The 25125-nt window shown below is 47.5% G+C and overlaps 1 protein-coding gene across 2 annotated transcripts; it reads right to left on the bottom strand.

Moving 5' to 3' along the window:
• Positions 1 to 858: 858 nt before the first annotated feature.
• On the bottom strand, positions 859 to 25125 carry LOC126531866 (uncharacterized). Of its 2 annotated transcripts, none has more exons than XM_055070639.2 (4): positions 17249 to 25125; positions 11889 to 12091; positions 9153 to 9388; positions 859 to 1050 (listed from the first exon to the last, which is right to left on the bottom strand). In XM_055070639.2, the coding sequence occupies exons 1-4, from the start codon at positions 17715 to 17717 to the stop codon at positions 1029 to 1031; spliced, it is 930 nt and encodes a 309-aa protein (XP_054926614.1). In that variant the 5' UTR covers positions 17718 to 25125; the 3' UTR covers positions 859 to 1028. The 2 variants fall into 2 exon arrangements, with proteins under 2 accessions (XP_054926614.1, XP_050035562.2); XM_050179605.3 differs by lacking the exon at positions 859 to 1050 and adding an exon at positions 6264 to 6970.

Here is a 25125-nt window from a genome sequence, read left to right as displayed (position 1 = left end):
ACTACTACTACTAGTACTACTACTAGTACTACTACTACTACTACTACTACTACTACTACTACTACTACTACTACTACTACTACTACGTGTCAACGTCAACCAGGTGTGTAGAGTTCCCAAACTGCTATGTGGCTCATTCCAATTGTACAACATGATTATTTTTTTAAACCTAACGGCAAAGATTCCGCCTATCATTGTGTGTCGTTTTCCGCAAACGTTTATTTACGTTTTTTCTCAGTGATGATGACGCTTGACTTCCTTATGTTCATTTTATATGTATTGTTAAAAATTATGGGGGTTTACAGTGCCAAAACCACGATTTTATTATGAGGCAGGCAGTAGTGGGGAAGTCCGGAAGTTAGGATCACCTGGAGTTCTGTAACGTGACCTAAATCTAAGTACACGGGTCTTTTCTCACTTTGGCCCATCGAAATGCGGCCGCCATTCAATCCCGCGACCTAGTGGTTAGCAGCCTTGCGTCATAGCCGCTAAGCAACCACGGCGGATTAAGTGTATTGTGTAGGTCTACATTGATAATGGATCTTACGCGTGCCTTGGTATACCTACGTATTGTCTATACGACGATTAGTTAGATTTTTCAGGAATGCTGCTTCCTAAAGAGGCTGTTTTCTTATTGTCATTACACGCAGTTTTTCTTTAGAACGTAACGCCAACTGCTTTAAATCTGCAAATCTCGGAGTTTGCCTAGGCATTCTATATTTACCCCCTATTCTTTCTGTCTCCTTTTCTGTCATTCGTGTAATCGTAGCCCCTCTACCATATTCGAAGCTACGGTGACTGATGTATGCGAAACATTGAAATAACTGGTTGCTGCTGTCTGAAATGACGTGACAAGAACTTTATTGAGGTTCTGAAGAGCTCACTTCCGGGGGGACCCGAGATGAGCCGATGGCTTCACCCATGACGGTATTAGCAGGCCGAGACCCACCGCAACATCATGGGCCTTCTGGACGGCCTGGAGTTGTTGTAGACGTTCTGGACACTTGACGGCGGATTCCCAGGAGTCCTTAGATTGAGGTGAAGAGGCCTCTGAGGTGGGGCACAGACAGAGCATGTGTTCGAAATTACAACATTCGTATCCGCAATTGCGGCATTCCTGCGAGTTTTCTTGATCGATTAAGTGCATTAAGCGAGGAGTAGGGTAAGATCTATTCTAACAACACCTCTTTTGACTTTTGATACCTCAATGGGCCTCTGACGTGATTCTGATTGCGCAAAAAAATGTACGGGCCGGTTTAGCCCATCAGCTGAGGCCTCTACAACGGCGGTTACAAGATACGTGGTTTGTCACCACACGTTTGAAAGTCCACTGTCGCGAAGAAACGAAGAAGCAGAAGGCGCAATATTTCTCTTCCACTGACCACGCATCTTTCTGGAAGAGCTAAAGTTGTACGCAATCATATGGGAACCTGCTTCTCGGCAGGGAATCAAGTATAACGTAGTAACTAAGAGTTACCAAGAGAGAGCGAGCAGGCTTGACTCCTCACAGCAGATTTGACGGCCTACGACTGTTCTCGCTGCTAGCATGTGTGTTGTTATTCAATAAGGGCACAATTTCACTTAACAAAGAGTTACGTTCCTCTTTAGCTATTTCCGTCACTCTTTCCCTTTTCTAATCGTCAACAGAATGTGACACTATAAAGGTACAATGTGCAATTGACATTGCGAAACACTGCGCATCATTGAACCACATCGGATGTATTTGCCAAATATGGAAAGTTAACGGCATGCAAGCAGCGTTCGTTCACAATAATTTTTCGAATAATATCACTATAATTACAGAGGTCAAATGAAATGCGAAGTTGCGAGTCAATGCAACACGGAGGCGAGCAAGGCTGGTCCAACCATAGAGTTTCTCACCATAACAGCTAGAGGGAAATCTGACGCAACCGTCTATGGAAGTTTCTTAAGGGGCGCCGTGCCGTCATAGGAAGGACCAACGTTACTAGACTAGGTTCGGCTGTCAAACTCTCCGTAGGCGCCGTACATCGCGGGTGCCCCCGTTTCTTGGTTTGCCGCCAGAGGGCGGGAGCACCGCAGGTAGCTCTACGCGGGCGCAGCTCTGCGTTTGCGAAGGGGTTCGGGTCCGCCGACCTCGCAACTTACGTACTCATCAAGTGTTTTCACCGATGCGGCTTTAAATGTTTGTATAGTCTCGTGTTTAGGAGATTGATTAATAAATTTTACGTAGCTGTGAAGATGCTGCGCTGCCCCAGAATGCGCTGTAGAGTCCTTAGTCGAGGGCCGCAGCAGCCCCGGCCGTCCACTGCGCCATATTAATCAGCTGTTGCTGATGAGTAGCTGTAAGTAGCTGATTAGTAGTTGTAATCAGCTGTTGCTGCTTAGTACTAACTATTTATTAATGTGAACGCATGGTATGACTCATGAGGCGATGTTAGAGCGACCACACGATGGTCCAAAAATGTCACGGAAGCCCAAGCGAACCAATCGAGGCAGTTCACGACGCCAGTTAAGGCACAGTGAATTAGGCGAAGTTAATTAAGGCACAGTTAAGGCACTCGTACCCACGACCATTGGGGGAACCTTTCGAACCCGCGACCGTTGGTGTCAATTAGGGCGATGTTAATTAAGGCCCAGTTTGTAAGATATAGTTAAGGCGCTCGAACCCGCGGTCGTTGGTGAGAGTTGAAGCCTCGACCTTTGGTGGTGGCATTAATTACCTAACTTAGTGAATTAATCAATTAATGATTAAATTAGGTCATTCACTAACAATAAATTGAATAATTATATATATATATATATATATATATATATATATATATATATATATATATTAATCACGAATTAACTACGCATTACCTGACTAGGCGGATTTACAATAATTTGAATATCTCCAAGCAACGTCAAACAACATTCCCTTGGTTGTGACCAGCTACGCGGCATTCGCATATTTCAAAACTCTGGCTGAAGTTATCTGTGACACACGGTATATACGCACTCTCAACACTTCATTTCGGGATGAAAAAAAAAATGAAGCTAACACTATTTCTTTAATCAGAGCCCCGCATTCACAAGTGCAATGTTGAAACCTACGTGAGCTTTGCTCCCTTGCGAGCAGACTTGCACATTCAAAGTAGGTTATCGCTGCAGGAACGGAGGATGAACTTTATTTGTCCAACGGTTATTTAATGTTGGCGCCCGGGGCTAGGCTGCCAGGGGTCCATCGCCTAAGGAAAATATTTCGAGATCCTCGGCAACGGCCCTGGCCCGCTGGACGGCCCACTCCTGGTCTTCGGCTGCCTCGCTCAGGAGGGCGGCTTGCCATCTCTCACTGAGGCGCCCGCTTCAGAGGGTTCTGATGTCTTCTTCCTTCCTCCTTGTCCTTCTTCCTCATGGCGTTGGCATTCCCAAAGCACATGGGCCATATCGACCCGTTCGTGCTCGCACCACGGGCAGCCGGGCGACGGGTGCAGCGCGGGCCACAGGCGGTGCAGGTGGTAGGGGTTGCTGAAAGTTCCCGTCTGCAGCCGTCTCAGGTCGACCGCCTGGGACCTGTCTAGGCGCCCGTGGGGTTGTGGATATTTTCTTCGTTCTTTCTTATAGTGGCCAAGCACCTCTCTGTACGTTGCCGGAAATTCCTTGACATCGCAGTCGGCGTCCGCGTGATCCCCAGCTCCATCCGCCGCGATTTGTGTTGTGTTGGCAACTACAGCGGCCGCGCCAGACGGGGTGGTCGCCGCCGCCGCCGTCACTCCTCCGCTGGGGTCCCGCACAACAACGGCAGCGGCTACCCTCTGGGGGAACGCGTCGCGGTGGGTAAGCTGCCTCGCGACGAGGTGGGCGCGCTCGTTGTGGTTGGGTGGAGTGTCGGTGCGTCTTCGGCCGTTAGCATTGTTGTTGTCATTATTGTCGCGGCTGTTGTTGTTATTTCCAAGCTCCCCGACGTGCGCGGGGAACCACTTGAGGGACTTGTTTGTAATCGTGCCGGATCCGAAGTCCCCGGCCCGGGCGTTGAGCGTGCACGCCACATCCGCGGACACCCAACCTTTGGTGTAGTTCCGAATCGCTGATTTGGAGTCGCTGATGAAGAGGTTAGCCTCCGCACCTCCGTGGAGTACCGCGAGGGCTATCGCCATCTCTTCCACTGCTTCGGCCGTCGGAACCCTCGCTGATGCCGTGACTCGGATCGTTCCCTTTGTATCTACGACTGCCATGGAGAAGGCGGGCACCGCCGCCGTCGGTAGGCCGTGTCGATGTTGCCGCTGTTGCTGCTGCCGTTTTTGTCGTAATAGTAGTAGTGATGGTGGTGCTGGTAACTGCGGTTCGTCTCCCCCATTCCCTTGTAGCGGCGGTGGTGGTCGACGTCCCTCGTCGCCATCAGAGTCACTGACTGGCCGCGGGTACCTGGCTGCATCGACGAAGAGGAACGGAGCATAAATATGCATTCGCGTCACCAAATAAAATTGGATGATACGACCCGTAAACACTTCAAAACGCACACGGCAATTAAAACGCGCAAGAGTGTCGCAAAATGCACCGAGACTGCAGCAAAACACGCAGGTATGCAACGCGCAAAAACAGATAAACAACGGACAGTGCTTCGTCGCCCCGTCGGCGCCGTGCTGACCGAGCAAAGTGCGACAGCAGCGCCACGAGATGCGAGGATCGGTGGTGGGTCCACGCAGTCACGGGAGCTTGAAAACTGAACCTAGTCTAGTAACGTTGGGAATGAAGGTATATGTGTCTGCGAGGCTCGTGTTGGCTGGTGTGGTAAGAGGCTTCATCTAGAACGTAAATATGGCTACACGAATAACGCGTTCTCAAAGTAAAACCTTCATAAAATGTTTCCAGTCGCACATATTACATCTTTACTCACCTGCAATGCATGACGAGGCAAAGAAAAGCAAGAACAGACGACAAACTGTTTCAAAGCGAGCGCGAGTCTTGTCGGCTGTCCTCCAACTTTAGCGGCGCGCTGATACTTTTTACGTGTCATATAATTGTACATGCAATACCAAGTTCTCATAGTTAAACAAAACATGTTTTTTTTTAATAATAAACCTAACAGCTTTTTACGTGCTGTTTTAGTAGAAAATAATTATTGTGACAGACGGAACCGTGCTTGTCTGGCTCTCCGAGAACGATGCCAATCCGAAGTCACAACATACCGGCGTTCCCATGCATACCGCAGCGCAGCTGCGCCAGATTTGCCTCAAGGTAATACAGTGAGAAACTTATGGGTCCAACAGAGGACCTCTATATTTTCACTTGTAAGAAAGGTTCGTTTCGTCCCTTCTGCCATGAGGTAGCCTAAAGTCACCTTTACGACATATGTGACGAACCCGGCATCGACCTTTACCACACTCATTGCGATAGCGATTATATGGTTATTTCAGGCGCAGTTCTGATACCGCCGTTGGCGTCGCCATGACGTTCCATACAAAGACCAAGGGCGATAACACTGTCACCGCGCGCCGTATGCTGTGTGTGCGACTGAAAACACGCGAGGGGAGCCGACGATCGCGGCTCACCATGGCGCGCGCGAGGGAGAAAGGCATTGAGCGAAAGGCCGTGGGGTATGGGAGAGAAAAACTATAACTATCTTATTGAACAATTACTGCGTTCGGAAAGTGTTGTGTTGAGCCTTGTATTTGTGTGAAAAATGTGTGCGTATAGTTTGGTGACTAATTGGATGTACGGCAGCAGTGGTACCGACGGTAACATAACGTCATGACAACGACGTGAATATGGCACAATGAACAGGCAGGACACTTCGTTGGTGGACATGACAACGAAGCGATCTCTACCACAGAAGAATGTTGAGAATGGTGGAGAGACGAGAGCTAAGGCCTCCCGGACCGATGCCCGGACTAAGGAAGCCACCCACCAAGAGGCGACACGCACTACATCGCCATCTCTACCAGAGAAGAATGTTGAGAATGGTGGAGAGACGAGAACTAAGGCCTCCCATACCGATGCCCGGACTAAGGAAGGCACCCACCAAGAGGCGACACACACTACATCGCCATCTCTACCTTTATAATAAAATTTATTTCATCATCATCATCAATATCACAGCGTTTCTTTCTTCAATAACTTGTGTGTGGTGCAGTCAGAAGACTGATGTCGCGGACAGCGACAGCTCCGACGCGCGTTTCTTCATTGCAGTAGTTTCATTGCTTGCAAACAAGATGCCGACTACGCCAACTATGCGACCGCCCTCTTGAATTTTTAAATCTAATTTTTTCTTACTCTTCATAAGGACTTTAATGGTTCACTGAGTGACGTTTCCCAGCTGTGCAGTACTGTGTGGTACAGCTGCTTTACGGAGTTGAAAATCCACCATTTACTGCAAAGGGCGTTTACAAAAACGTCGAAAGCTCATAACCATGAAGAGTGAGCAAAAGCAATTAACGTCCTTCCTCCTCGTACACAAGTAGGCGACACATAATGACATGATTTTTCGAATATCTGAGCAATTTATTTTTATTTTTACAAAACGGCAGGCACTCCCGCTATGTGGTTGCAGGGCGCAACTTCTTGACTCCCGCGACGTGAACCCACGGGGGCCAGACGGGAAAGCCAGCTTGTACTTAAGAGGACCGCGCCAGTACGCTAGCTGCCTCCGTAAACGCAGGCTGCCTCGCAGGCCGCCCTCGTCCTGAATCGGTTGGCGCCAGCCAGACACCGGCGCCAGGCTTGGCCCGCCGTAGACGTGGGCAGGCAACGCAGCGCCACGCTTTCCCCAAAGTCGGCGGCGAAGAAAGGAAACTTGAGCTGCCGGGAGTTGCACGTGGCCGGCGCAGGCGTCCGGCAGGCGCGCGCGGAGTACGATCCCGCGCGTCGGCGCACGCACGCGTCCAGGCACCGGCCCACGCTGGAGAACAGCTGGCCGTCCCAAGACGGGCACTTGCCCGACGGGAAGCTCCACAGGTGGCAGCCGCGACTGTGGAAGAACCACAGGTTGCTGCCGTTCACGACGTCGCCCCTGTGCACGGGAAGACGAGAATCGACATTCCTGCACGGCGATCTGGTCTGGTGCGGCTGATGAGGGTTTAACATCTCGATCCTGTAGCTCAGTTGGGTGGAGTATCACCATAACAATGGCATAGCGTTGAATTTCCTGCCATATTTCGGCTGTCTCGCTAGTATTTCATCGGATGCGAACATAATAGTTAATTCTGAAGGGCTTATTCTGGTTTCGAGAGGAGTAGTGGCTATTTACCTTAATGGAAGACAGCTAGCTGTCGGATGACATGCCCGAGTCGACACGAATATCCAACGAAATGTTAGAGTCTATGTAAAACGAAGCTTTCATAAAGAAGCAACATAAATGCAACAAAATAATTATAATACGTCTTTATTGTCGGACATCCAAGCAATATTTATGCACCGCACAGGTCACAACTCTATTGCCATGCAATGTTTGTTTATGGGCTACACCGTCTGTGCTTACAAGGTACACAAGTTATGCCGAGATTCAAACAGCATTTCATGCGAATGCACGACGCGAGAAGGCGACACAGTTACGCGATGTTCGACGTTTGTAGTGTGAAGAAGAATGGTAAGCAAAGGCGTTCGCAGATAGAAATACGACGTGAAGTAGTAAGATTGATGGTTATTAACCCATTCCATCCCTGCGCTCTTGGCATATACGAAAGCAGGCGGAGAACGGACCTGCCCCCGTGCGTACACGACGCGCGCGGCTGTACTTTGGCCAAGACAGAAGCAACAGTAGCCATCGTCAGGAAATCCGGGAGGCTTCAGTAAGCTATCGTCGCTTTAAGAAGGGCCGCTTAAAATACGAAGAAGCCAGACGCACGTGCGTATATACGCGCGCCACTGCTGTACAGCGACGCGATGCAGTTTCGTGCTTGTTTTGTGGCCCTCTACGGAAAAATATACGACGTTTTTTTTTTTTTTTAAATTCGCGTGCCCTCAGTGCACAATTGCGCTGTGGAAGGAGCTATATACGCCATCGGACCGAAGGACGGAAAGCCCTAGCCGGTACCTTCAAGCCAATTGGCCGAAGTCGAGAAAGGCCCTTCGTCGGCCTTATAGTTCGCATATTGAGGTTTCGAGACTGCTATAAGTAGTATTTATGCCAGAAGAATCGTAGTTACTGGAGATATAGGGCTGCTATTCACAAAACCATAGTATTTTAAGCGCTAAAGACTGTTGGCATGCGTACTATATGCCAGCCAATGATAATGTTCCGTAGTGGCTATGGTGTTGCTATACTAAGCTCGAGGCCGCTGGTTCGATCCCGGCCGCGGCACCTCCATTTCAATGGGGACGAAATGCGAAAACACTCGTCCACTTATATTTAGGCACACGGTAAGGAATGCCGGGTGGTCAAAATCAATCAGGAGTTCGCCACTATGGCATGCCTCGTAATCAGATTGGGATAACTGGTAACGAACGGGCTGACGCACGTGGAATTCAAGCGGCAGTAAAGCGATGACGCGCCATGGTAAACACGGTAATGAAGAGGATCACCTAGTTTCACTAGAGATGGCGCGAGATCAAGAGAGCCGGGAGTACGCGCTTTAATGCTCCCATGTACCGTTGCAATGCCGCCCCGACTGACGAGAAAATAAAAGGCGACTCTTCGTAGACAGCGCATTCGACTTAGTGTCGCGCTGGAAAGATGACGTCAACGACCTGATCGAGACGCCGAAGAACTAACAAAGAGGCTACCCTGTCCAATGTGTCATGGCTCGGCAGAATCTGTCAACAGAGCTCAGTTACTCCCTGGAATTGACGACCCTCACAAAACAACTTCGTCGACCGCACATTTCGCGTAGTGATCCAGACGGCGTCCGAGCATGGGCATATGGTGCCTACCATAATTCGCTCCTTTCGTACATAATTGAGTGTGTTCTGCATTTTACGTTGTTAGAAATACCGCTGAAGGGCATACCCCAAGGTCACTTTTTTTTAACTAAGGAGGTATATACCGCCACCATTCCACGTGCACCTCATTAGAATACCAACGTGGCCGCAACGGTGATCGAGCCCGCCACGTCGTGCTCCGCAGCGCAACGACACTGAACCCCCGCCCCCCCTCGCTTGGAATGTTAACAGCAGCTAGAAGTGCAAATACGTGTATTCGACAGCACTGTGTTTTGAACATACGTCATACAAAGTTACACGACTAGTTTGCTGACCTGCCACACGTTGACAGCAGAGCCGTCTGCAAGCACTTTCCGGCAGGTTTCCTAGTACGGACGCACTGCCGCGAGCAGCCCACAGCCGTTAAGAATCGGTTCGGGCTCCGGTTGCAGACCTCGGCCCCGGCTCGACCGCTCAGTGCGACGCAGGCGTTGACCGCCGGGTTGAAGAAGAACTCGCGCCGGGGTTTCAAGCAGAACTTATAGAAGACGCGCTGGCATCGGTCGGGCTTCTGCAGAGTTCGCGAAAACCAATACGGCACAATGAGCACTGCGCCTCGAGAAATTCTTGGAGGGAATTACTGCCGATGAGAAAACCTGACAGCTTAATCAACAGTTGCAGCTGGCGTACTGCGAATTTCACGTGGTTCATTAAACGACGCTTACCGTGTTAGCTGTAGTATTGGCTACCAATTAGGTTGAGCGTGACAGTATTTGAACGATGATTTTGAAGCAGAGAACAGCCAGAAACCTAAACTAACAACATGCATCTCATGGCAATGTCACTGATTGAATGTAGATAAGTAGTGCGTAGCAGGAAGTGCCACACAGATGTTCCTTTCTTCTGAAATACATGTCGCCACGAGCAGTTTTCAAGAAAGCCAATTACCTTTAGAAACAAAGTCCCAAGATTGATGAAGGCTGTGGCATGTTCCACACTCAAACACGCTCTTTGAGTCAAGTCGTGTCGCTGACTATACTCCCACGCTGAATCAAAAACGCGAATAGAAGCACCGACAAAAAATGCAGCGAGATTAGCGAAGTGACGGCTCCAAACGGGAGCCTTGTTCGCAATAAAAGCAGTGAAACTACAGACTATGAGGCACACATTCACCAGAAATGACCGGACACTTTCGACGACGTATGCTCGCTGCTCAAGTCGCTTACTGAAACGCACATAAACACGCAAAATTGGTTTTGTGAACAAGGCAATATGGAAGCAGAAACGTAATAAAATTTCACTTCTGCTCTGATCGGTGTTTCACTTCGCTCTTTGGAGAACATACATTTTCCCGTCCGTGAGGGTTCACGCCATGTGAATTTCACTTTAGCATCTGCCTGATCGCAGACTTGCCGTTCGCCCTTACAGTGATTCGCCTTAACCAATGCAGTACTTTGAGCAGTGGAAAGCTGGTATTTGTGACACCTAGAACTAGTTCGGCCCGTTTTGACGAGAATTATTGGCTGGCCTCACAATGCTCAAATGCTTTGCTATAATAGGTTTTCTAGAAACCATTCCCGGTTTAGTTTCTCGGAATGTGCATGCGTTGACCAGCGCAGTAGCTGTCTGTAGCACTGCTGACCTCGAGGTCGCGGGTTCGATGCTGTCCACAACGATCGCATTTCGAGACTAAATGCAAAAAACACTGGTGTGCGTGAGTTTAAGTGCAAGTTAAAGAACCCCAATGGTCAAAATTCATCCGCAGTCCCACACCATAACGCGTGTCCTATCATCACATCCTGGGTTTAGCACGCAAAACCCTAGAATTTCGGTGATTGTACCCGTGTCACGTGGTCATGACGCAGAAATTTGTCACGCGAGAGAAGAATAGGCTGTCACAGCGCGCACATCAGTTCGCTGGATCATATGTTGATGTGTCACACCGGTTCGCGCAAGAAGTAACTGCTCAGGAGACGACCAAGCGAGCCGGAGCGTGGTCCAAGGCGTCAGATCTACTCCCACCTGACCACTTTCTGCATCATGACGGCACGACGCATACACATCCCGAGAAAATATACCAACACGGCTTCGTATAGAAAAGTTGTTACAGTAAAGTATTTAGGTCACTCTGAGGCTTGCCAGTGTATCCTGCTGGGACTCGAGATCCACAACTATGGTTTAAATAACAAAACGGCATACTCTGATGCAGTGCTTACTGGTGATTTCGATTAGATTGCACTGACAATCTTTGAATCACCATTGTGCGCCTCGCACGCGTTTACATAGCTATATATTTTCCTACAATAAATTACTAGAAAGAACTCTGGAGCTGCGATCGTTCTGCTATATTTGTTTCATCTTAAGTCTTGTAGCTTCATAACTTCGCGTGGCGTTATTTTTTTTTCATTTCTGAATTTCCAAGCACTTGCAGTTCCTTAACCATAGCAGTGCAATTAGACTCTGCCAACGTGTGTAGTCGTGGCAAATGTTTTGCATTTATAGTGCAATATTTTTCCAAAAATGAGCGATATGCGAAGACAGGCAGCCGTTTGAAGCCAGAAGGACGAAGTTCTAGGCAAGTCCATGTGTGCTGCCCCTGATCCGCAGGCTGGCTGAACCGCCCTGCTTGCGACTCGTAGACACTAGCGCCAGAGTTCTTTTGCCAACTTTTGTAGGAAACTGTGCAGACGACAACTTGTGCTGATGTGCGGGCAGCCGTGATACGAGTCAAGTGCGACATAGTGAAGGGCCACGTGACAACTGAACTTAAATGTTTCTCGATTACATTATGGGGTTTTACGCGCAAAACAACGATCTGATTATGAGGCACGCCGTAGTGCGGGGTTCCAGATAACTTTTGACCACCTGGGATTATATGACGTGCACCTAAATCTAAATAGACGGGTGTTTTTGAGTTTCACCTCCGTCAAAATGCGGCCTGATCAGGGCTGGTGAGGGCGTAATTGGGAAATTCCACATCACATACGATACTCCGTTAACAAGCTTCAGCGAAGCTCCAGTTGATTTAACAGCTAACCACGTCATGTAGCAGAGTGTTGATCTAGGCTTGCCTCATGCCGAGCGCTGGGCTGAATGGCCGTGACCTGCACGTCGGTGCCTTCTGGAAGAGCTGTACCAGCGGACGTTGGCGTGGATGTGCGGGTTGTTGCAGCGGCCACTGAAGGTGTCCCGGCGTGCTCCTTCGGCGCATGTTCCAGCCTCGCCGCATCCTGGACCACCGGATGTTGCCCCGCCTTGTCCTGGCTTGGATTGGCTACAAACAGAACGAACCTGAATGCACTAACCCCCAGGACCATGTACTGGAAGTAAGCTGCAATATCAATTGGAGCTTTACAAATTTCGCTAATGCGAACTAAATTTAAAGAAAAAACAGAGCTGACCAGTACACAATGTTCCTTAGTGTTGTAAAGTAAGAAATAAAGTGTGATATACTTCTCGAATAAAACATCGTGAAGAATAACGAAACAAAAACAAATGAATAAGCATAGTGACTTTATTAACGGAAGGATTTCAATAAAATCGTAATAATAAATGCTATTCGAACAGTCACGTGAAATTATAAAAAGAGGCAAGGCAACAAACCAAAAACTAATGATGCGCGCCAACTATCTATTGACTCTACCTGTGCATAAGAAACGCCCGTCTATACAACGTACCACGCATTCCTTACTGTTCAATCAACAAGTTAGTCAACAGCTGGCCCTTCGGATAATATTTGTAATTCATTTATCTCATAGGTAGGGCCCGGTCTGGCCAATCTAGCATTGCGCGTCTCACATGGTTTCCATAGCGATAGTGCGCGCCGCACTCGACCCTCTCTTATCCACACAGTGAATGACCCAAGTCCCACATATCGCCCCCCCCCCCCCCTCCAGAAAGAAAACTAAGAAACGTTAGAATGATACTTTGCTCCGAATTTTTGAAGGCGATGCGACGAACCAATCAGATATGATGCAATGCTAACATCTAGCAAATTCTTGGCACCACTTGCAGGTACAAAGCTCTTAGTCCCGCCTTTACTCTTTTCAGGAATCCTTCGGTCAAGAAAGCCAAGTAGCCCTCAGGATATTGTGGTTCCTTGAGTCGCCCGAGTTGCCTGATGAAAGTTTGATCCATCCGTTACAAACATGTCTTCTTCAAAGTGACATTCAGACAAGAGACAGCAATGACTTTCGGAAGTCAGAAATTGGCTTAACAGACCGTGATGCATAGCGTTATTGCTTGTGTTCGTGCATGTGATTGTGCAATTCCTTTGCACCATGACGGTCAGTCTGGTATATGGTTATGCATTATCTCATGGTAATTTTTGTTCACACGGATTGCTGTACTTCTGTGTTTCATTATGCTCATTGAAAACTCTTTTCATAGACACTGTATAAATTCTAACCTTTTTTGGCGTTATATATACTTGAGCTCGCTGCTTATAACTGGTCTATCAAAGTACCATGTATGGTTGTGCTGCCTACTAGGCGCTGGCGCTCAAGCCTTCAAAGGCTTTGGCGGGCCTGCATGTACTGATTTGATTATTGGCAATAACGGTATTATTATTATTATTATTATTATTATTATTATTATTATTATTATTATTATTATATGCAGCACTTGTGACGACCCTCAAAACATTCACTCAAAACCACCTGTTCCAAGGGACTTTAAACGTGAACTTTAGCTGAGAATCTTTGTGAACACCTAAGAAAATCCATACGGGAATGAGCACATTTGTTAGCCTCGACGAAAAACAAGGCAGTCATCAGCACACCTAAATGTTACCATCAACGGCATACAAGGGGGCAGTAAGTGCGCACGTTATCATACTTAAATATGGCTAAAACCTGTGGTACCCTACAGCATATCATCATCATCAGTCTATTTTGATGTCCACTGCCGAACGATAGCCTCTCCCAGCGATCTCCAATTGCCTCGGTATTGCGCTAGCTGATTCCAACTTTCGCCTGCACGCTTCCCTTCCATTCGCATCCATTCTGTAACTACAATTGTCCACTGCTATCTTTCATTTTTTACTCTGAAGGTCAACTAGAATATCGGATATTCCCTTTTTCTTTCTGATCCACACCCTTCTACTGCTGTTTCTTGACGTTACGCCTAACATTTCTTGTTTGGTCGCTGTTTGCGCGGTCCTTAACTTGTTCTGGAGCTTCTTTGTTTGTCTCCATGTTTCTGCCCTATATGTGAGCACCGGTAGAATGCAATGACTGCACACTTTTCTCTACAACGACAATGATGAGTGTCCCATCATGACGGCTTCCCATGGGCACTCCAACCCATTTTTATTGTTCCATAAGTTTCCTTCTCGTGAACAGGGTTCCCTGTGACTAACTGACCTAGATAAGCGTACTTCTGCACAGATTCTAGAGAGTGACTGGCGATCATGAATTCTTGTTCTCTTGCCAGGCTATTGCACATTATCTTTGTTTTCTGCACATTGCCTTCAACCAGACTCTTACAATTCTTCGTTAAGGCCCTCAATCATTTGTTTCGTTATTTCCCACTGTTCGTGAACAACACAATGTCATCTGCAAGCCTAAGGTTGCTGAGATATTTGCCGTTGATTTTCACTAGGTGAATATCAGAAGAACCTTCAGCATTTACAGCCCCTTTCTTTTTGCGCGAACATGCCACCTCTCCATACAATGATGGTTGGAGCCAACGAAGCAGACACACACTCCAGGAACTTCCGTACAAAACTGCGCACTTGCTCTTAAACATCGTGATTGGTGCTTCTTCGCAGTCGCCGCGATCCCGACAACGTACGCCTTTATATCACCAATCTTGCGCAACAATTTATCTCAATTGGAAATCATCAACATCATCATCATCATAAATCTGTTTTATGTCCACTGCAGGACGAAGGCCTGTCCCTGCGATCTGAAACTTCCCAAACATTTTATTGTTCCGCTAAAATGAACACTGCATTGAAAGGCTTCAACACCATACCAAACCACTCGCGTTTCAGTGCGGCCATGAAAGCAGCCCAGAAAATAAGGAAACCAACAACGTAGAAATAGTTTGACATATGACTATAAAAAAGAGCATGGACAGCGGTAACTGCCTCAAATACTGGCGGAAACCACAGCCGCTGTGTTTGGATAATCGTGAAAAAAAATAGAATAGGAGGAGAATAGTAATGGTACCTTCTACGAAGGGTGGGAGAATTTTTCAATCGTTCACAGAGAAGTAAGCAATGCAGAGAAATTGCGGCAGAATTCATCTCACGATTGGGCTCACATGGTATTCGGTTAGCATTCAAGTAATGTAGCGACATACTGCGACACACAAGTAGCGTTAATTTCAGATATGTAGTGGCCTTTCTGATACTTCCGATGCTAGGCTACATCCGATATACACGGTCTTTGGTACCCACCCAATTTGCTATGGCATTCGAATGGGCAGGTTACCCACAAACACATACTGATGAATGCACGACGACACAGTCACGACAATAGGAGACCGGTGAAGGAATGAGGTCAAACGAAAGACATGCAGTGTGAAGACGATGGCATGACAATAGTGAAATAACGGTTCTGAAGTGATGACGATAATGTAACGACACAGCGTCACGAGGACGGCACGAGAATAGCAGGATGATGACAACCGGATGATGAAACTGGACTGACAACGAAGGCATGAACGAGATGGCACGAAGACAACGGCACGACGCCGATGGTATGACGACAAATGCATGAAAGCGACTGTTCGACGATGCCGCGATGGCGTTGATTGTGTGACAACGGCGGCATAATCCCAACTGATTGGTGATAGCCTCATTATGATGGAATGACGAAGGAGTGACGTTGCTGGAGGGATGAAGGCGGTGTGACCACTGGGGTTTGAAGGAAATGGGATGACCTTTGTGAAGTAATGACGATGGCAAAATAGCAGCATGAAGACGACGGCCTGACGACAATGGTGTAACGACGACTGCGTGTGATGACAATGGCATAATGACGACGACATGAAGAGATTAGGATGAATAGGTTGCAATGATGACGATGGAACCACCACGATAGCATCACGACGATGGCATGACGACAACCGCATGACGATGATGGCATGGCGAGTGTGAGGACAACAGGATGACCTAGAGTGTGAAACGACGATGGCATGACTACGACTGTATCACGAAAAATGTATGATGACCATGGTGTGACGATGACCACATGGCGAAGGTCACGTGAAGCTGGAGTAATGACAATGCGACGGCCTTAACGCCTCACGACGATGTTATGGCAAATAACTGATGGTGACTGTCTGACGACAATAACGTGACGACGATGACAGGCCGAGAGTTGCATGACAGAGCTTAAAAGACGATGTTTTAATGAGCACGATGACATCAGGCCACAAGCACATACGTAGTGGTCAAAATTATTAGACAATTTTGGCTAATGAGAGACAAAGGCAGCATGACAAAAGCAGTATGATTGCAGCAGTATGACGACGATGCGATGACGTCTCTGAAGTAACGACGACGGCAAAACGATAGCGCTACGAGGACGGCATGACGACAAAGTAACGACAAAGGTATGATGACTACTTAGTGACGACGAAGGCCCAACGACGACGGAGTGTGAATGATGGCATCACGAGAGTCGGGTGACACATCCTGAATGACGACTATGTTACGACCACGACGGCATCACCACCCCGAGCATTTTACCTTATAGTCGCTCAAACTATTAAGCATAGGCTGCTGAGTTAGCTTAGAAGGAATAACGACGTAATGACGGCAGTCAGATGAAAAGGCTGGAATGAATACGGTGGATCGACAATGCCGGCATCACGACCACGAGCTCTAGTGCTCATGAACCTAGTGCCCAAGCTATTAAACAACTTGGGCCACTGGATTGGCGTAGAAGGTGTGACGACAACATAACAAGAGCCAGATAAGCCAAGCCAAGCGTAATGACGACAATGGAACGGCCACGACGTCATCATGAACACGAGCCCATGCCTAGTGACTCAAGCTCGCAGACAACTTGGGTCACTGGGTCGCCTGAAGTAGGCAAAAAATTCTAATCACATTATTACTGAGATATTCTAGGTGACGTCGCATGACTAATTTTCAATCTCTGAATTTCGCCCTTCTCAACCACCGTTGGTTCAGTTTCGGAATGTTTTGTCTCATGATCCGGACTTTAACCTCTCCTCAAGAAGGCTATTGTTTTGAGCTAGTACGTCGTTAATGCCTAAGGGGAATCAGTGGTGCAAGGCGACGAAGACAGGATCTGAGAGTAGCAGGGCTTACGTCCTCTTACTCTGTGTTGGGTGTCCTCGTCGTTTTACGCCGCTTGTTCCTACATATCTTCGCCAGTGCGCAGGGGGGTTAGACTTCGACGCGTCTACCAAAGTTTAATGCGAGAGAGAGAGAGACCGAGATATCTCGGCGTACCTGCGGAGGCGGCGCCGTGAACCTTGGCATCCCTGGACGGCGGCGTGGGCCACGTCTCCGGCAGCGAGTGCATCAGAGCCAGCGAGACGGCGCCGATGAAGAGCGCCGAGGAGAGTGCCATCAGCGCCAGGCACAAGGCGCGCACCCAATGGACGCTGGGCACCGGGGCGTCGCCCTCGCACGAGAAGGATCGGCCCGCGATCAGGGACTGCGTGTCCGCGACGCCGTACTGGTTGACGACGGACAACGAAGAGTCCGGTCGCGACGAGCCTCTCGTCCTCCGCGATCGCCGTTCGGGCACGCTGCTCCCACTGCGACCTACGTTACGGCTGGCGGCGGCCGCTTCGCACTCGGAGCAGTCGAGCCGTCGCTCACGCTGCCGTCCGGCGACGTAGCGCGGCCAGATCTGCTCGGTCTCTTCGGAAAGCGTGGACTGGCTGCCGCAGGAATAGCTGTCGACCGACGACATGCCTCTGGCTAGTTGATTGGCGTCTTTCTGAAGCTGCGGGGCGAACGTCTACGCTGTGACGCAGTGCAACTGACAGTTGCGGCACGCGCTCGGAGCTGTCTGTCTAGCTTCTCCTTCTTCTTCCCCGCCGATCACGTCGACCAACCACATACATAAACATTAAAAAATTCAAGTTTCACCCGTAGCGCGATGCACAGGCGTAATATCTGGTGCCATTATAGTGTGTGTAGCAACTCTATAACTCGCGTAATTTTCGTACCACGCTGTTTTGAACGCAAAACACAGAATGGGGCGAATGATTGTTGAGGGCTTCCATATGTTAAGGACACGTGAAAGTGAATGCTTGAGCAATCCATCAATAAATATGAGCATGGGTGAGACTGATATAACGCGTGGCACAGAAAAAGAAATTGACGGAGATGCGCCTGCGTTATGCTCGCGTTCAAGGGAGTTCAGTTACATGCCTATTTCCTATAAATGTAACGCTAACGTGTGTGAAATAAAACAGCCCTTAGTTCGCGTACCTGCCTATATCCTGTTCTGTTTTGTGTTCAAAATAGCGGGCGGTACAAAACTAAGTATATACGACTAACCAGCCTCAGTTGTAGCAATTCTAACCCTTTCACTGTTTCGTCTGGCGTCGGCTGGAATAAAAAATGCTGATGCGGGCGACCAATCCGCTTTTGAGACTAAGGAAGCCTTGGTTTGTGGTGGTGAACAGACACCGCTTCTTCTTACTTCCTTTTTCTATACGGAGAAAGAGAGGGAGAAATGAGATTGGAAAGGCAGGAAAGTTAACCAGAAGGGGAAGTTTCTCGTCGGCTACCCTACATTCTGGGGACGTAGCCTCATTTGAATTACTTTAACTCGGTTCTACTTAATAGATCAGCAGCAGATTGTGTTGTGCGCCATTCATAATCATCCAGGTGCATTCCTTCTTGTTGTAGCATTGGCAGGAGCGCAATATTATGCGTAGTGAATCTTGGACAGCTTCGTCGAATATCGGTTGGAGTACACATTAACATATGCGTGCGGAGCCATGTCCTGTCGAGAAGAAAACTGCATTAATTGTCGTGGTGGCCCTCAAACTGGTGAAGTGGAGCCACTCGACTATTCCTTCTTTCACTTTCCTATTCTGCCGGTCGGACTTCATCGCTGACTACGTTTTTGATTTCTTTCCCCTCAGTGTAGAGCAGGACATCAGCCAAACGGACACCGGTGCAAGAGGCGGACAACAAAATGACTATTGAAGTGATCCCACAACAGTTAGCGCTGGAAACAGAAATCCTTGCAAAGGATCTCTCTACCTCAAGCTCTCCGCAGCACTCAATGTGTCACCGAACGGGAGAAGCTATCTTCAAACGGGAAGTGTTTTGGCGTGGAGCCTTTGATAAGTAACGCTCATCAAGCATCACAATGTTTTACTCAGAATTTCTGGTACGCGCAGCGACTGCCACGCTACGACAGCTAAATATTCACAAGATTATGAGGCTCTTGTACTGACAGTTCTGTTGAGGTAGAATAGGGTCAGAGAATATCGGCAGTTCCATGGCTTATTCAACATCATTATCATCGGCCTATTTCATCAGCCATGGCTTAGTAACCACTACTAAAGATCCTCTAAAGCTATGGACAAGCAAAACACTCACTGCCATGCAGCAACAGCTCGCGATACAAGTTATCGCTGTATCGTGTATTTATCGGCACGCAGTGCATTCTTTCATATGCGCCTGATCATTCATCAGCCCCGTTTCGCTTCCATCTTCCCGTTTAATAGTATTCCCTTTCAGGGCGCATGATTTCAAGCCTACCGCTAAAATTTTTCTAAAGATGAAATTTCTCACTGTATGGGTTTCGAGATGATGTCGATGGTTAGCGTATAAGTAGGTAGCCGTAGATTTATAACGACTACTGATAACAATCGTATCCAGTTCAGTCCTGACACCACCGTAAATTCTACGTAATCCTGCGAAGTGAGTCATCATTGCGTCTCAGTTGATTTAATTCATTTCATTATAGGAATCATGCATAACAAGTATGGTGAATTCACCATCATCCCTGTATCGCATCGCACGCATGCGCACCAGCAGTGGGCGCAAGCCGTCATCATGCCGCTGTCAGATGTACGATAGCGCACTCCCCCCTTACGGACAGAGTCCGCTATAAATACCGACGCTCAATAAAAACTGGGGTTCACTGTTCACTGGCTGTGTCGATTCTTCACCGCGGAAAGCTCAGGACGATGCAATCACCTTTACCTTTAGCGTCGTCACACTCTTAAAAACATTTGCGCCTTTAGGGGCTTATCTTACATCGCAACGATAATCGTCATCTATTTGGCGCACCTTTCCTTTCTCTAACGCTGAGCGCTCGGTGCTATGTCACTCTGGGCGTTATCAGCGTGACATAGCATTGTCGACAGAAAAGTAGCGAGCGCAGAGTTTTCAACAAAGGAAACGCTAGCAAGGCAGATGGCGATTGCAGTTGTGAGAGAAGATAAGCCCCAAAGGCTGCAACCTTTTTTGAGAGTGCACCTTTGTTGTCGTTGTATTTAGTGGTGGTTATTTGATTTCATGTGGCAAACTTTTGCTACAGCAGTTTTTTTTTTTTCAGTAATCATGTACATTTTGCTTGAACTGTCATCTACAACCACTGATTCGACTCATCGAGCAAACTGTTGTAAAGCATGAGGTAGTGGGTTTGATTCCACACCGCTGTGACCACATCGAAATGAGGGCAGAATGCGAAAAGATGAAGAAGAAAGAACCTTATTTACTTATAGATGCATGTTCAAGAAACCCACGTGGTCTATATAGCTCGCGAGCTACTCCTTACGCCCCCTCCGTGTGTTGCTTCGGGCCATAAAACCGAATTATTTTATATCGATTTAAGCACAACCATACGAATCCGACTAGAAAACGTTACAACTGGAGCAATTTGACGAGCCCCAGCTGAGCCTGATGGGGTCTCATTTCCGGGAGGCATGGTAGCCAGCTCGATGTAGCGACAACTGCGGAGCTCCGTGACCTCCACCAAAATGTTACGTGTGGAGAGACAAAGACAATGGAACTAACAACGATGTATTTACAAGAGCAGCGCAGCCAGAGACCAAAATGATAATCAGCTTGTGCCAAGCTCAGATGCCCGTATTCGTCTTCCTTTGCGCGATGTCGCATATGCGCCTGTTGTCTCGTAACAGTATAATGAAGCCAAGGAAAGCACGCGGCAATTTATTTCTAGTTTTTAATGGAAGTGGAAAAATGATCAGATAAAGGGTAACGAAAGTACATGAAAAAACAACCTGCCACCGGTGGGAGCCTTACCATCAACCTCCGCATTACGCGTGCGTTGCTCTACCAAACGTTCTACGGCGTCGATGGTTCCCACATCCACATTCTTGGGTATTTATGTATATGTACTCAATTTAACCAGATTATGATAATGACTATGATTTACTAGCAGTCCTTTTGAAACGGGGCGGTAACAAATAGTAATCTAGCGTGCTTGAGTTACTCATGCTTTTTGTTCTAGCATTTTTGTACGCATCTCCCTAATGTTTGTTTCTCTTCCTGAAAACTTCTCTATCTACCCTGTACCACTACCTATGCTTGTAACGGATCCCGTCCTGTCAAGCTCTGCCATGCTGTTTTTCCACCAATACTTTTAAACGTCTCTTGCTTATCTCGACTGCTGAGCGGTTGATGCTTCCATCCACTTTAAATCCATGCGCTTCTGGGAGGTGTACGTTGCCTGTGGATCTCACTGGGCGAATTCCTTGGCATTCCATTTGGATGTGCATAGTGGTCTCCGGATTGTCTGTGCAGCATACACATGCCTCGTCTTATTGGTAATATTCGCTCCGGTATGTTTTTGTCCTTAGGCAACCAGCTCTAGTCTCAAATAGTAACGCAATGCGGTTCGTGTTAGCGTACAGATTTTCCTTTCTAATGTTTTCCTTCAAATTTGTGTTAATTTCTATGGTGGCTTTTCATTAATTCAAATAACTTTATTGAGTGCCCTGCGATTTCGTGGGGTGGGCCTGGACCCCGCCTAGCTTTAGGCCAACAGTTGTCGGCCCTTCACGGCTTCCTCGGCTGGCTGGACGGCCCAGAGTTGTTGTTGCAGGTCCGAGCTGAGCAACGCAGACTGCCAGCGCGCGCGTAGGCTGTTGCTGTTTGAAGTCGCATCATTGTTATCCTGTATTATAGACGTACATTCCCATAGGATATGCTCCAGGGTGGCTCTAGACTCGCAATTCCTGCGCTTCTCAGTCGTGCATAAATGTGGCTGTATTCGGTGAAAGATTTATTTTGTTTCATTATTTGCATCCAATTCACTGTCTCTGTTTCTCTCACTTCCTTTCTGTTAACTCTTGGTTGTCTATTTACACTTTCAATTACCCTGTACATGGTTACCAACTTTCTTGACCTTTTCCGCCATTCTGTGTCCACGCTCTTCAGGTACAGATGGTTTTGCGCTTTAGCCGCCCATTTATTTTGATTCATGTCCTGCGGCCTTTCGTGAAAACTAATTTCGCTCCGCGCTCTTCTGGCTTCGAACGAGGCCCAACGCATGTCAACCTGCACTGCCTCATTTGTGGTTTTGCCGTGGGCTCCCAAAGCCAACCGGTCTACGTATCTTTGAATAACGTCCAGCTCCGATAAGATATCCGATTTTAAGCACGGAATGGCATTTGCGAACGTTAGCGCTAGCACCATTATTTCTTTCCAGATTCCACGCACAACCTCATATTTATTGTGGCCCCAAAGTGATCCATGTTTTATTATTGTTACATTCAGCTTGCCCTTTATTTTCAGATTCTCTTGGCGGGTGCTTAAGTCTTTCATTCGTTTATGCATACGCAGAGGTATTTATATTGCTCAATTGACTATTGGTATGACTTGTTGTTAAATTGACACCACGTGATTACTTATCTCTTCATTAAAGATCATAATTTCCAATTTATCTGTGCTAAAGTTAAGACCTAGAGTTGTCGCTACGTTACCACACATATTCGCAAGTGCTTGGAAAGCTCTTGTTGCATTGTGCGCCAGTAGCCCTATGTTGTCCGCATACATCAGTCCGAGGGACTTCTGTTGCACCATTTGTCCATTACGCATGTATGGTAAACCGAACCCTAATTCACTGTTCTCCACTCGTCTTTCTATGCCCTTAACATAAAGCATGAACAGCAATGGAGACAGAGGACATCCTTGCTTCAGTACTTGGTGAATTTCCAGCATTCATTACATTTTGGGCCTTCCCACACGATTTTTACTGGTTTATCTATATATATATATATATCTCAGCAGCTCCACGTAATCGTCATCTATGGCTTCATGCTGGAAAGTTTCTCATAACGATTCTCTGTCTACGTTACCGTAGGTTCCCCTAATATCTATATATGCTCTACGTAAAGGTCAATTCTGAGCTACTGAAATACCTGTGCACTGGTGAGTACGAACATGTTATCCTCTAAGCGTCTGCATGGTGTGCCCTAGCCAGCACCAGCATAGGCTATGGCGGCGGATGTGAAACACCCCTTCGAGCAATGGTGCCGCGTAGAACGTGAACTTTATGAGCACGCAGTTGAGCAATAAAGCATCGTGTGCTGCCTGAAAGCATCAGACCTGCCGGAGTCGAGACGCCTCACCAGTTCATTGCAAAGTTCTGTCATTGTTAGTGCATAATTAGCTAATAGCTGACTGTATTATTAGTTTATTGCATTTTGGTTGCTTGGCAAGGGCCTCAACAACCCAAGCCAAATGGGGCCATGACGTGGTCGTCCAACATTATTCAAACTATGTAATTGTAGCTAAGTGTAGACCGAGTTGACAATGTGGTTGCGCACACAAAAAGTAACAACACCAGCAACAAAAAAAGAACTGGGCTTCCAGCGCACATTCTAACTGGCAATTGCAATTTGAAATCGCTGCCTTTAAGCCACTCCTATAGGCAGTGACCACCATTTTGGCATAAGCCGTATATGACGTCAGAAAATGCAGGGCCACTGCTGTATCGTATGCTCCGAAACAGTTGAGACCGCATCGGACGTTTTGCTCCGCACGCTCTGGCACTCAAATGCGCAGCATGGACGTCCTCCTTGAATTGTCACCCCAAATTCATTTACTCGGGCAGTGAAAGCAGCCGCAGACACCGAACAAGCATTTAAAAGCAAAACGATGCATGGCCGCAGTAACGTATGCCCACCTCCTGCAATCGTTTCCGGGGCTCTCAGTAAAGAAATTAGGGGGTTTTAAGATCGACTTCCGTTACTCCGAGGAAGTCGTTCCTGGGGGTCAGTTCTATTTCGTAAGCACTCAGTGTTCCTAAGCTGCTCTATGGTTCAACTACAATATATAAGAAAATAAAATACAAATTTACTACCTCAGCGAATGAGGTCAAACTTGCAACCTCTATGGCTGTGAGACATGTACGGTTTAACATGCAATGCCCCACCACGGTTGCTCAGTGTGGCTTTGGCGTGGCACTGCTAACCAAGAGGTTGTGCGATGAACGCCGGCCAGGACGGACACATTTCGATGTAGGCAAAATGCAAGGACGCCCGTGTGCGGGGCTCAGGGTGCACCACACTTCCCTCACTACGGCGTGCCTCACAATCAGATCGTGGTTTTGGCACGTAAAACCACAGAATTGGATTTAAATTATTCAACACACCAAATATTGCTTTCTGAAATAAAAATTTAGCACGCGAAAACGCCGTTATGTGTTGTCTCACGTGCATTTTATGTCCGTGTCGTTCTACCTGTGATACAACGAATTAAAAGATGGCCTAACAGGAATCCCGTATGGCTCCCCCTCTTCCAGCTTGAAGTATGCGTAAGATAATAGGAGTCACAGCCGACTTAAAAAATGTTCGCTAATTTATCTTTGAGGAGAGCAGGAACATTCAGCAGCAGCTTCGGGCGGGGTGTAAAACATTGACGACAGTTTCATGAGCAGAAAAAATGACTGGATAGCGCCTGTATTTCGGAACAATTTGTGTATTCGTGAATAATTACGTGTCCATGGATTATCTGTCAGCGAAAAGGGTGCGTAAATACTTGGAAATGAACCAGCCAGAGTACTTTTTTTGCCACAGTAGAAAGCTGCCCCTGAACCTATAGAGGGGCGAAAAATGGTTTGCCGAAGACGCTAGGGAAATGTGGTTTACGTAAGGCCCTGTCTGTCCCTTCTACTCTAGGTGTAAACCACTTGTCGCGGCAATTCCTTTTCTTAGAATCATTTCAAAAAGACCGACATGCATTAATTACCTGAAACTCTCAAGAGAAGACAGAGCCTCGAAACTACCTAGGTATTTCCCAATTTAAAGAGCATGCAAAAGGCGACCAACATTTTCAACTTACCTGCGTATTTACTGTAGCTACTATGCATGATTTCCCAATGT

The sequence above is a fragment of the Dermacentor andersoni genome, chromosome 4 (assembly GCF_023375885.2).
Source record: "Dermacentor andersoni chromosome 4, qqDerAnde1_hic_scaffold, whole genome shotgun sequence".
Taxonomy (NCBI): domain Eukaryota; kingdom Metazoa; phylum Arthropoda; class Arachnida; order Ixodida; family Ixodidae; genus Dermacentor; species Dermacentor andersoni.
The sequence above is the reverse complement of the archived record's forward strand: the minus strand, read 5'-3'. Positions and strand labels throughout refer to the sequence as shown.

Coding starts and splice junctions, on each gene's coding strand:
- LOC126531866 (XM_050179605.3), bottom strand. CDS start 17,717: ATGTCGTCGGTCGACAGCTATTCCTGCGGCAGCCAGTCCACGCTTTCC. Junction 12,092..17,248: donor TCACGGCGCCGCCTCCGCAG/GTACGCCGAGAT, acceptor TTCTGTTTGTAG/CCAATCCAAGCCAGGACAAG. Junction 9,389..11,888: donor AGCCCAGCGCTCGGCATGAG/GCAAGCCTAGAT, acceptor CGAACTCTGCAG/AAGCCCGACCGATGCCAGCG.